General features: G+C 40.8%; 1 protein-coding gene across 6 annotated transcripts in view; it reads left to right on the top strand.

The window, feature by feature from the left end:
* The window catches only part of CLASP1 (cytoplasmic linker associated protein 1), a 283,348-nt gene that overhangs the window by 199,212 nt on the left and 70,743 nt on the right, over positions 1 to 13,393 (top strand). For 4 of the 6 annotated variants that reach the window (XM_058301168.2, XM_058301167.2, XM_058301166.2 and 1 more), the window contains 2 exons: positions 2,055 to 2,162; positions 6,881 to 7,048. In XM_058301168.2, coding sequence (XP_058157151.1) covers positions 2,055 to 2,162; positions 6,881 to 7,048 — 276 coding nt within the window. Of the gene's footprint in view, positions 1 to 2,054; positions 2,163 to 4,947; positions 4,975 to 6,880; positions 7,049 to 12,915; positions 13,024 to 13,393 lie in introns of all 6 variants that reach the window. The other 2 variants (XM_058301162.2, XM_058301165.2) reach the window with 2 other exon arrangements.

Here is a 13,393-nt window from a genome sequence, read left to right as displayed (position 1 = left end):
AACACAGATTCCCGGTGCTGCTTATAAGGATAGAAGCAGTCACAGAAGAACACAGTGAATGGACAAAAAGCAGACAACTTGGGCGGGGGGTGGGGGGAGAGGAAGAGAAATAAATCTTTAAAAAAATAAAATAGGCAAACTTTTGAAAAGGTCAATTGAAATAGAGAAAAGTTACAAATAACTTAGCAATGATAAAGTAAGCATAACTGTGGATGCAATAGAATCATAAAATGGACAACTTTATGCAAACAAGTAAATTGGACAAAAAGCAAATGGGATCCATTTTGAGAAAAACACTAGTTTCCAAAATTGGCTCTAGAAGAAACAAAGTTTGAGTAGTCTTATAATTATTAAATAATTTAAATCAGTACTTAAAACTCCACCTTCACATCTCCTAAAAAACGTTAAAGTAGAAAAGGTACCCAAAAAATCCTTGCCAGGTTCAGATAGTTATGTGTACAAATAGCTTTGAGTGTCAGGTAATTCCAATCCTAAATAAATCCAGTGGAAACTGGGGGAGAGAGCCCCGGAGAGAAAGCCACAAGAGCAAGGGGCTGAAATCAGCGGAACGGGGGGAGAAAGCCCTGGGAACAGAGAGCAGCGACGGGAGAAGGGAGAACCAGCAAGCACCCCACGTGCCTGTGACGGGTTGGGGTCACCAGCAGCCAGTCCTCAGGGAGAAAAGCGTTGTCCAATAGAGCCTTGACTTGGGCACTGTCTCGGCCTCAGAGCTTAAACTTCTAAGTTAATGAACTGTGTTATAAAAAGGCAGCCCATTTCTGGTATATTGTTTTTGGCAACTTTCAGCAAACTGAAAAGCAACGTTCAATTTAAAAATCTTTTTTGTGACCTAAGTATTTCATAAAAAGTTTGAAGTACAAAGGCAGACTGCATCATTTCCCCAGGTTTGTCTCCAGTAGAGGCAGGGCTCCGCACACGTGGGCACCTACAGCAGGAGCCTGGCCATGGGCGGATGCACTTGCCCCCTGCTTTTCTGTTTCCTCTTCTGTATAATGGGAACAGTTACTCCATAGTGTTGGGAGAAGTCCGAGTTGACCCCGGTACGTGGCTTTTAGTGCAGTGCATGGCATAGCTCTAACCGTAGCGGAGGGTCTACGCTTGTGTATGAGTCTTTACTGAAAGAAACAGGCATTAAAGTCAATGCTGCCTTCTAGTTGTTTTATTGTATTTTTTAATTCTCTGCTTTCTTTTTATTGCTCCTAACTTTCCTTTCTTGACTCTTTAAAGCCTTAGGATTTGTTTTTCTGCCTTACTTTTCTGTACACTTTCTAATATGATGGGATGGAAGTGATTTTGAACAATATAAAAAGCAAATGGGAGTTCAAATTGGTTCCTTTTTCACTGTCAGATTGCTTTTGATTGAATTCATGACAGGAGAGGCGTTTTGTGCTGCCTTTAAACCAGAGAAGCCCTGTAATTTAAAACAAGTTTAATCCCTAATCTTACTGGCCTGATTGCCAATAATTTTGCATTGCTGAATTCATTTTAACTCTAATGGTTTTACAGTTTAATACTCTGGGGATAACAGATTGCCATCATTGTAATGGCAAATTTTTTATAGAATAATAAAGACCTACAACAATGAATTCTCTTCAGGCCAGCATTTCTCCAGGCACTCCTAATTTCAAGTCTTTTTAATTAATCTTCATCTTTTGTAGCCTAACACCTTGTTGATGTGCATCTTTAAATTAGAAATTTATGCTGCGTATCAAACTATTCTTCCGTAATCGCTGAGTTAAGAAGGTTTTACTGGGTTTTGCTTTTTTTCTATCGTAGTTTTCTTTTTCCGTTTCTCTGTGTTTGCAAATGCAACAGCTCTATAGACAACAAAAAAGGGAGAGAAAGTATCTTATGTCCTCAGACCTGGTCATGGGGAGCGCAGCGTGCTGAGAGCTGGGCTCGCCCCCAGCAGTTCCTGCCCTGCCCTCGGCCGGCCCCCTCGGTGCCCCACGCTCACGGTGTTGGTGTCTGTGCTCGGGGGTCGCGCTCGGGGTGAACCTGCCACGGCAACGATGTTTTTGCTGCTCCCGCAGGTCGGATCCGCACGCGCCGGCAGAGCTCGGGGAGCACCACCAGCGTCGCCTCCACGCCTTCTGACAGCCGAGGCCGCAGCCGCGCCAAAGTGGTCTCGCAGTCCCAGCGTAAGGAGCGTGCTTGTGCTCGCCGCGGTCGTGGCTTCGTGCCACAGCCCGTTCTGCAGTTGAGAAAGCCACGATATGTAGCTCGGTCGTTGTTCTTGGAAGAACCAGTGTCCAAGGTGCCCACCGGCCTCAGCAGAAAGCCCCACTTTTGTGGTGCTGAGGTGCTGTGAGGGATCTTGATGTTGGTCAGATGAGCTGGCAGAAGGGAGTCTTGCAGGCATACTTGTGTCTCTCTTCCAGGTGCTTTTAATTTTGTATCACAAAGCATTAAACATGAAAATGTAGTTTCTCTCCCTCTCCTCAAACTTCTCAAATTGAAATATGTTTGGAATATGACCCATTCTTCTACTGATGAGGAATTCTTGTGATGTAATTTATGAGCAGTACCTGGGGAGAGACCTGTGTTCCCAGTGGTAATAAATCCATTGAAAGCTCTCCCCCTTTAACCCTCTGTTTTAACATTTACAGCCCGCTCCTCTTTTTTGTGTTTCCCAGCTGCCCTCACTTCCATTATTGCTTCTCTGTGTATGTTAAGCCAAGCGGATGCCTTCTCAGCCTCAGCTGTCAAAGCAGCCAGAGTGGAATGGTTTTATTCCAATCCTTCTCAGCACCCAAACCCCGTGTCTCACTTTCCAACTGCACATAGTTTTGAGTGTCCCGCTCCCTCTTTCTGCCCACGGAGTGGAGCTGTGCATCAGAGTTCTCGTGGGCAGGGGACGGAGGGGAAGGGAGAGTCTTCCCCTTCCCCAGGAGCACCCATGTCCCTCTGCCTCCCAGCTGTGCTCCTCAGCTGGTGGACATTTGCCTCAGTGGCCCCAGGAGCTCTCTGCCTTGTGTGGAGAGCACTGGGGCGACAGCCAGACCTTAAGTTCAGCTCCTTCTGAATTTGGAGATGTCTGCACATCTAGTCCCCATCCTAAGCAAGTCCCACCCTTTCTGAAAAGAAAAGGGAAAACCGTTCCCAGCGCTGCTGAACCTTTTTGTGGGGCAGGCTGCACTGTGCAGTGTGGTGTACAAAAGGCATGGGCTCCTGTGCAGGCACACCTGCGTTTGCCTCCTGGCTCTCGTGTGATGTTGAGCCCTTCTTTGTGCCTTTCTCCTGTCTGTAAAATGTGTGCTATCGTGTCTGGTCCCATAGGGCTGTCTTGAAGCTTTAATGAAAAGCATGAGCCAAGCGTGTAATGGACAGTCCGTGTACTGAAGTGGATGTTACAGCCATACTTGCTTCAGACCTGCAGGCCCCTGTCCTGGCTGCGGTTGGGCAGCCCTAACATTTCCTTCTTGATTTCTGTCTGCTTCAGTAACAGTAAATCCAGGAGAGAAGGCGGAGGAGTTAGTTAAGATAGTCAAGGACAGGTAGCTCCATTTACTGTAGAACTCTCCTGGATTTTCATTCACTTCCAGGGGCAGGTGTAGCCCAGAAGCTTCTAACTAGGAGACAACATCCTGGCTTTGATTATTCTGTGGAACCCTGGGGATTGCCAGGAATCACACAAGCATATAATACTCTGGTTGTGACCTAATAAAGATGGGTCAGACCTTATTTCAAAAAAATCTTGACAAAAAGTTTTCAAGACTCAGCACACATAGGCCACTATCATTAACATGAGTCAGATAAACATTTAGTCTTTTAGCGGTGCAGTATCACCTCCTGCTCTGGGAGGTGAGGACAGCATTGGACATTTCTTACATGAAGATTAAAATTCCTACTGTGTTGGGTTTGAGGATGGTGATCGAGCCTCAACTCTTTTTTTTTTTTTAAAGCAGTTTTACTGAAATATTTTCACATACCATGAAATCTATCCAAAGTGTACAATCAATGACTTTATTATAATCCCAGTGTTGTACATTCATCACTATGGAAAATTTTAGAACAATTTCAATACTCCAAAGAGAAAAATTCATGGGGAGCAGGTGTAGCTCAGTGGCTGAGCACCTTCCTGCTTCCCACATATGAGGTCCCAGGTTCAATCCCCAGTACCTCCTAAAAAAAAGAAAAAAGAAAATCCCATCTTAGCCTGTAAGTCTTTAAAAAAATACCACATCTGGCCCTGAGGTTTCACTTTAAAGATTCTGCAGTTTTACTTTACTCACACCAGACCCCAGCATAAATGATCATTAAGTCTGGATCTTAAGCTTGTGCATATAAATCATTTTTAAAATTATACTCATAAGAGGTATATGTAAGCAAATTTGTGTACTTTAGATATGTGGATATACTAGAATTCATAGTCCTAGTTAAACAGTAAGTAGATTTCATAAATAGTAAATGTAGGACTTTTAACAGTGGGCATAGATTTTAAGTATTCAAGGATCAAGGGAAGTCCTAGAACATTCAGGTGTAACTAGTGATTACTTTGAATTCACTGATGTTCCCTGAGCACTGCTCTGCAGGGGGCATGATTTGGGGGTAGAGATACGCAGACAGGAAGATCTGATTGCTTGCCCCCACTGCTCAGAGCTGGGGGGTAGCAGTGCTCCTGGAGGCAGGGCACTTGTCTGCCCTCCTTGCCTCTCCTAAACTGAGCACTGGCACTGGCACATTGCAGCTTCCTAAAAAGTGTTTCTTGAACAGATCTAAAATAAATGCTAATGCGGTATGAAAAATAGAAAATCAACATGAATACAAAAGTAGGAATGGGAGGAACAAGTCCTAGAAAAATTGCTCTTTTGCTAATGTTTGTGGATAAACACGTGTGCTGTGTTGCATGCTGACCTTCTGTATTGTCTTATTGTCTTTTAATCCACTTTCTGCCTGTCCCCTTGGTCTGCTCTCGTAATCAAGGATCCAGATCTGCTAACCCTGCTGGTGGTAAGATGTTTCTCTTCTTGCTTTTTTTTTTTTTCGCATTCTCCCTTACCCCAAATTCCTTGCACGTATTAATTTTTCTCTTTATAATGAGCTTAGTTAACCTTTCTGCATTTTTTCCTGTATGCTCAAATTATAGAGTTTGAAATGGATTTCTTTTCCCTTTGGTTATTATATAGCTTGTCATTTATTTGTGTGCAGTGACACTTGAAAATTTTACAGGCAAAATTAATAGGGTCTGAGATAGACTCTTCATGGTACTGTGCATTGTTGCCTTTTACAATGACGTTGACTTTAAATTGTAGTTCTAGCACTATGAAATATTAATTGTTATATGCAGTCACCTACGTGATTGATTTGAATGATGGTAGGTTTTAATACACACACATAATTTCCAGGTAAGTGTTCTTTCAAAACTTTTTCCTCTGGGTCATTCTTTTCTAGCACAGGATAATGTGTACTTGACATGTTTGGTTTTTATTGCCTTTTTTACTGGGAAGGTCTAATCTGCTAAAGCAAATGACTGCCATTCTGCTGTATTGCTATGATGCTGAAAATTCTGCTGTTTTCCCTAAGAAAAAGTTTTGTGCCATAAGAAATGGTTATATAGCTATCTAGCCACTTGGCCATTATTGCAAATTATCAGCTATATCTTTCTGTTTCTAATTTCTAATTTTATTTCATACTTCTCAGGGAATATGGTCTCTGTGTCTTCTGCTTTTGTAGATTTGTTGTGCTTTCCTTTGAGGCTTAGTACACATTTTGTGTTTGCAGCATTCATGTTTTGAAAGATGAAAATGTGCATTCTCTTTGTTGGGATATATATGTGTGATATGTGTGTATTATTTATATAGATATGTACATAAGTACTGAATTACATGTACTGTTCATATATGTACACATGCACATACACTGACTATATATAAGTGCTTGATTTGCCAGTTTCTTAGTGCTGTATTAGTCTTTCATTAGTCACAAGTCTTTCTGAGCTATATTAATGATTATTAATAATTATGGCTTTTTTCAGTTTCTCTATTTTTACCATTTTTACCTTTTATGTTTCAAAACTATATTGTCTGGAATATAAAAGTTTGTGATTATTGTCATAGAAAATTATTTTATCAATATGAAATACCCTCCTGTCTTTCTAATGCATTTTTTTCTATTTTTGTTTTGTTTCAAGATTAATGTCTCTTTTAAGTAAAATATAGTTGAATTTTATTTCATGATTTTAAAATAATCCCAGGATCTCTATTTTTAATAGGTGAATTTAACCCGACCACATTTTTTCCTTAAATTTTTTGTTTTGAAATAATCCCAAACTTCCAGTAGAATTGCAGGAATAACACCAACACCATACAGAGGACTCTCCAACATAACCACCCCGCAGATACCCAGAACCACCAATTTTAACATTTTGACATATTTGCTCTGCCATTCTATCTGTCTTATCTAGGTGTCTATTTATAAATTATTTGTATTATCTATTGCCTATCAGTTTTCTAAACATTTTAAGAGTAGATTGTATATGGCTTGCCCTACTGCATTTTTGTATTTTATTCTGATCACTGATATGTTTGGGCTTATTCCTGCTATCTTAACCCGGTGCAGTTCTTTGTAGAGATTTGCTGTGAGTCTTGGAGGCTGCCCTTGGTACTCAGCCTGCTCTTTCACATCCGAAACTCTCCATTCATTTTGTTGAACTCACCAGTAATTCTTCTGTGCATCAGTAGTATTCTTTTATGCCCCCAGATCTTCTTAAGATAAATACGACCACCAATTACTGTTATTTTTATAGAAATTCTCTTAGAATGTGATCCAAATTAATGTGTAAACTGGCTTCTGAAATCATTTTACTTTATTCCATGATTTACACCCATTACTCATTTTTGTTTTGCTTCATTTTTAGCTGGCAGCCGATCGAGTTCCCCAGGGAAATTGCTGGGAAGTGGTTATGGTGGACTTTCTGGGGGGTCCTCAAGAGGCCCGCCTGTGACACCCTCTTCAGAGAAACGAAGCAAGATTCCCAGGAGTCAGGGATGTAGCCGAGAAACAAGTCCAAACCGAATAGGATTAGGTAAGGCTTCTCCGAGACCTGAGCACCATTCCCTGCTTGGACAGGATTTGGTTTCCACTCTGATGATTCTCCCTAATGTAGGAAAGAGAGATGTGTTTTTGGACCGAGGATGTCACTTTGTCTATGTTCAAAGACATTTCCTTCTGTGTCTTAGGCAGATTATGGCATGTTGGGGATTCAGTTAGAATAAAAAATGTGTGGGGGCTTCCTGTTCAAGTTCATGGGAAGGAATTCCATCATTGACGCTCGTGGTATTTTATAGTCATTTGTAAATCATCAGAATTGGGGAAATGGGCAGTATTTTTCCCCCATAACTAGAAGCAATGTTTTTTGTTTTCATTTCACTAAATAACCATTAACCTGTAAATTTTCCAAAGCATTTTGCAGTCTTCACATTTATTTTGATTTTACTTTTCTTTAGCTGATTAGTGAAATTTATGGTCAGAAACCATGTCTAATTACTTTTAACAGAATTTTTTTCAATCATGAAAGCTAAGAATAGATGAAAACCAAATATGTAGAATTTTTTTTTTGTATTTTAGGATTTTCTTTGTAGTAATGTATTAGAACTATAAATTACTCTCAGCAGCTTAAAGATCTTTTTACTCTATTAAAATTTGTATGCTCCCTTTTAAATATAAAAGTTATGTCTCATGTAATATAGTATGAAAAATCTAAGTCCATAACTCCTTCTCTTTCTTACTTCTTCATCTACTTTTCAAAGGGTAAAAACCTATTTATATAAAATCAGAGTACTATGTTCTCAAATCTTGGTAGTTAACTGTTTTCCTTTGTTCATTTTATCTAAACAAATTTCACTTAAATGTGTACTGTGATGTGCCAGGTACTTTGTTAGGCCTTAGAGTTATAAGGTGCATGAAGTCTTAGCTTCTGGCTTGAAAGAGCTCAGGGTCTCTTGGGGAGAGATGAAATTGTAGGACATTATGGCAGGGTGCTCTGACACCACAAAAAAGTGTGTCTTGGGGACTAACCCACCCCCATCCTTCTAGATTTCCTGCTGCAGGAAGCTTCCTAGAATAGGTTTTGTTTTATTCAAGTATGGGGTGGGATTAGGCAGCATAGGGAGATGAGGGAAAAGGTGTTCTGGCGGGGAAGAGCTTGTGCAGAAGCAGCCAGGTGAGAGGAAGCATAGTGGGAACATGAGTGACTCATCTGGCTCCAGCAAAGGAAATTTATCAGGGTGCTTGGAGAGACTGGCAGGGTCCAGCTCAGGAAGACCCTTACGTTTGTGAGGCAGACCGTGGCCTTGTACCAAGAGAAGGCAGGGGCAGGTACTTAGGAAGTAGACTAGGTAGGGTTTCATTCAGGCTAACGTTTCCAAAAGAGGTAAAGGTATAAACTCACGCAGTGGTTTTGTTAACTCCACGCGATGCCTCGTTTCTGTTGTCATTATGTAGCATGGTCCCTGAGGGGGGCAGTTATTTGGCTGTTAATACGGATCCAACCTGGGAAATGCCCGGGCTGGAGTTTCTGTTTCCTCTCCAGTGCCGTGACATTGCTGGTTTGGGGCCTGGTTTTCTTTGGAAAATGCCCTTGATTTCAAATTCAGTTGTGAGGTTTCAGCTGTCCTTTCTCCCTAGTTAATTGTTCAGAATCATAGGGAGTCTGTCTGCAGTCCAAGTTCATTTGTGCTTTAAAAAGACTTTGCTTTTTAGAGATTTTGCTTTTAATGTTTATTGAGATACCATTTTTGCCTTCTTGAATTTGGGAAATAACCTAGCCTCGATTGTCTGACATATCTGTAAGACCTGGTATTCCAAATCTCAGCTATGAAATTTGTGTTGTGTGTGGTTGACAAAAGCATTTTATAAACTTTCCTAGGAAGTATTAAGAAATAATCAGTAAGAACTAAATAGGAGCCGATTCCCTTCCAAGGATTTCTTATTTGAATCCTTATTTTTGAAGAAAGTTACTTCCTTGATGCTTATTAAGGGGTCTACTTAGGTGTGACACTGTGAGGTCACCATACAGTTCTGATTAAAGAAGACAGTTTGTTTAAATTTCTGCATATATGGAATATACACATAAAGAAGTGTATATAGGTAAGATATATCATTCCACTCTTTATAATATTGCTTAGAGATTGTTTTATAGGACATCATATATCTTTGCATTTTTCAGTTATAGATTGTATGCTAGTGGGATCATTTAGTATATATTGAGTGTGTGCCCATCTGTCCAAACATTTGATTTATCATATAGCAAGCTTAAAAGAAACTGCTGAAAAAAAGGAGTAGCATCTTTTAAAAATATTCTGTAATCCCCAAGCCAGTCAATTCAACAGTTTCATCAATAGCTTAGACTGGTTTGGAATTTGCACTTAAGAATAAATGGTGGTTATCTACAGATTATATTTGATGGCAGCCATGCCTTTTTTGTTGGTTGAAATTATTTTTCTTAACTGCATTTGCCCCCCATTTGTGATAAAAATTATGGCAGGGCTCTTTTTTACCATTAAAAATTTGTTAAGCAAGAGAGGATGTAATTTCTGTTAGATGACCAAAAAACAAAATCAAACCCAACTACTCTTTTTTTTTTATTGGCATTTTATTCCCTCATAAGCTGTCCAACCAAGTAGAAAAAAATATGTGTAAATTCTTTTGATTTTGTGTGTTTTATTCTGTTTTTGACAGATAATCAAGTCACTTAAATAACAAACATCTATAGCAGTTATATTTTGGAAGTTCTTTTAGCTTTGATTTTTGTTTCCTTTTCTCACCCATCTTTTGATAAGGTCATAAAAGAGATATTCGCATTTTTGCAGATTATATACTATGGATATACATTTAAAATGTTTTCAGATTTTCTTGTTAGAAGTATTTTGAAAGAGTTAGAAATTAATAATATTCCATTTCAGCTGTGAAATTAGACTGTGTGTGCAAGACCAAGACATGGAAATGTCTAAAGAGATGTTTTATGTCCATAACTTCTGAAATTTTCTTTGATCCTCCTTGTTTCTGCTTTGATATTACTTCCAGTAGGATCAAGGTTACTGAGCCCTTCCCTAAAAAACAAAGAAAGTCAGTATTACTCTGAAAACACCCTAAAGGCAGAGTAGTAGAGTATATCTCAAGAAATGAAAAACCCATCAGATGGTTTTTCATGGTTCTCCAGCATTGCATATAAGCACAAGATTCAAGAGCTACCTAGGAATACTGCTGTTACAGAGTCCAACTGACAAGGGGGTTTTCACTGTTTCTTCTCTGTCATGCCTTCTCGTTTATTGGTCTTAATTATATTATTATACCTAATACTTATTATATATTATGTACTTTTATTATAGTCTTACTTATTTTAAATCCTCCTTGTAGCTTAGTCTTTAGAAACGATGTTAAGAGCGAGTGGCTTTTTTTCCTCTTGTGTTTTAAATCATCCAGCATCTGATCTGTTGCTTGCCATCCAGCATCTGTTGTTGGATGTCATTGAATAAGGTTAGGGGCAGCTATTGGGCAGGTTCTCACAAAACTTTAAGCAAAAGGAATTCTTTTCCTATATGTTAAAGGAGCCAATCAGTAAATGTGTGAAGTCTTTCTGTGAAATACCAGGAGGGTAAACTTTGCTAAAACTTTTGCATATTGTAATTTAAGATAGGTCTGCTTCACCCTGTGCAGGTGTTTTATTGTCTTCACAAAGCGTGCTCAGCCCAGAGAGAAGGGACCTTATTGTTGAGGTGATGGCACTCTCACCTGTTCCTGGCTGTCCTAAGGAGAGGCTGAGCGTCAGGGGCGAAGTGGTGACCATGGGAGCCAGCACTGAACTGACGAGTTCACTTCAGAACCTAGAATGTGGGACTTATCCTCCAGGGATAAGATTGCTTATGAGGTTCCAGGGAGTTTCTCAGGTACTGGTGTCATTCAGTAGAGACTCCTTAGTTTTTTAAGCATTTAGTTTAGCGCTTAGTGCGTTTGCCCTCATTGTAGGAGCTGTCTGGAATATTACCAAGAATTGCTGATTGAATAGCCACTGTTACTTAGAGTGAAAACCCAGTCCCTCCCTGTCACGATGGCAAAATGAAGGTGAATTCAGGGGTGTCTAGAGAGTCCCAAATGAAACCTTGATTTGGCAGGCTGCTCAGGATGCGTTCCCGTGCCTGATCTCTTGCCAGGGCAAGCCTAAAATTGGGATGTCACTTACACAACTTGGTGCAATTCGACCCCAGTGCTGAGCGGCTGAGCATAACAGGAAGTTGGTTTGGTGTTTCACGTCCTTATTCTCCTTTGTTGGGGAATTTCATGATTCTGGTTTGTAAAACATTGTTGTTATAGTTTGGACATAAATAAAATCTGCCTTTGCTCTGAAATAGGGCATGCTCATTGTGACATAGAGAACACAACTGTGTTTGTGTTGGTGAGTCAGTTCACTGTTCGCAAGATCTCTGTGAAAGACATTTCTCTCCAGTCCAGATATGCAGAGTCATTTCCAAAATTTTGCCAGTAGTGTATTTCTTTTTTCTCAAATTAAATGGAAAAACAAAGGCAACATGGTCTTTCTCTGAGCTTCACTGCCCAGCTATTCATGCAGGTCGTACTTACCATCTCAGTGTTTTATAAAGTCAAAATAAGAAACTTTGTCCACACGTAATCCTAAAGTAATTGACTGTTCTCAGGGCAGTGGGAGGGTCTTTTAGCACACATGTTGGGTTTATCAATCTGTGTGTTACAGACTCAAAAGTTAAGACTGAGTGAGTGAAGGTGCTGAGGAGGGGCCAGAGGATAATCTTTTTCGATTCTGTTGGCTAGGGCGGGATGTGATGTTGGGCCAGTTACTGAAGGGATAGCCATTCCAGCAACTGCACATCCGTTACCTGTTGATAAATGCAGTTATCTGCATTAAAGCATCTACACATTCGTTCAAAATGGGTTGCTTCTCTAGTTGTACTGGCCTTTATGACTTCTCTTTGTAAAGGACAGATGGGGAGAAGTGAACCTTCCTAATTAGGTAAGTTCATAGATTTCAGTGCCTGCAGCCTTTATTCTGTCTTTATTTTAATTCAGATGAAATTCCCTAAGAACCAAGGACATATGAAAACACCTTGGGCCTTAGGATCTCTTTTATATATATATAAAATACACTTTATTTTAAAAGAGCTTTTAGATTACAGAAAAGTTACATTGAAAGTATAAAGGATTCCTATATACCCCCCTTCCCCCCATCTTCCCCATTAATAACATCTTACAATTGTGTGGTACATTTGTTACAATTGATGAATAAATATTGAACCATTCCTGCAACCAAGGCCTGTAGTTTACGTTGTGGTTTACACGTAATTCCAATGCTCTAGAATTCCCTGTGCTCCACCTGCTGTTCTCCCCCTCCCCCAGGACCTCTGGTAACCAGTGTCTTTATAGCAGTGTTCCATGTTCTCCCATTACTACCGTATCAATAAGTTGACTTGGTCCAGGGTTGCCTTCCCTCCTTATGTTTGTTCAGTCTTCAGCCTTGAGGGTTTGGGGGTGGTGATGCCCGCCCTGTCTCAGGTCGAGAGGGGGCTAGACCTTGTGGGGCTTATGTCCTCTCACACAGAAGTTTGCTGAAGCCATAAACATTTCTGTAAGGCTTTTGATCTTTTATTTTCTGATGCCAGTTCTTTGGACAGATTTCATTTCTTATATTCAGATGCTACTTCCCCCTCACCCTAAAATCCACAGCTCTCCGAGGCAGGGAGCATATGGGGTTTTTATCCAGATCCTCTCCTGCTGGCACAGCAGTCGGGGACCTCAGCGTGGAGAGGGGCCTGGCGCCAACAGTGTCATGACTGCATTAACGATTGTGACTGCCGTTTTGTGCGTGTTTTGCCTTCATTAAACTTGTTCACCTTCTCTGAAACCCCTCATGCTGCACACTAGCACGGAGCAGCCGTATCCCTCGACCCAGCATGAGTCAGGGGTGCAGCCGCGATACGAGCCGTGAGAGCAGCCGAGACACGAGCCCCGCTCGGGGCTTCGCCCAGCTTGGTGAGTACCCGCAGGCGCTGACTCGAGCCAGGGTGCCTTTCCCTGCGCCACGTGCTTCCCCAAGACACTGCTTCCCCTCCTCCACTGCCTCTGCGATCCTTTCTTCCTTCTCTCCTCTTCCTCAGTTACCCTCTGTTGTTCCCCTCTGCATGCTTGGATTTTGGCAACTCCAGTTTTCATACATTAGAGGAAAAAAGCATCACTTTGCTCTGTGCCGTTGTCAGTTATGACCGCTTGCGACCCGTCAAGCCCATCTCTGCGGGAATTTCTACCCAAAGGCAAAACCCAGCCAAAGTTAACTGCTCTGTAACAGCAAAGTTAAAACAGATATCCGTGGCCTTTGAATGTCTCCAGCTTATCTTAGGTTTAC

This window comes from Dasypus novemcinctus, chromosome 7 (genome assembly GCF_030445035.2).
Source record: "Dasypus novemcinctus isolate mDasNov1 chromosome 7, mDasNov1.1.hap2, whole genome shotgun sequence".
Classification (NCBI taxonomy): domain Eukaryota; kingdom Metazoa; phylum Chordata; class Mammalia; order Cingulata; family Dasypodidae; genus Dasypus; species Dasypus novemcinctus.
This window is presented reverse-complemented; position numbering and strand designations above follow the sequence as displayed.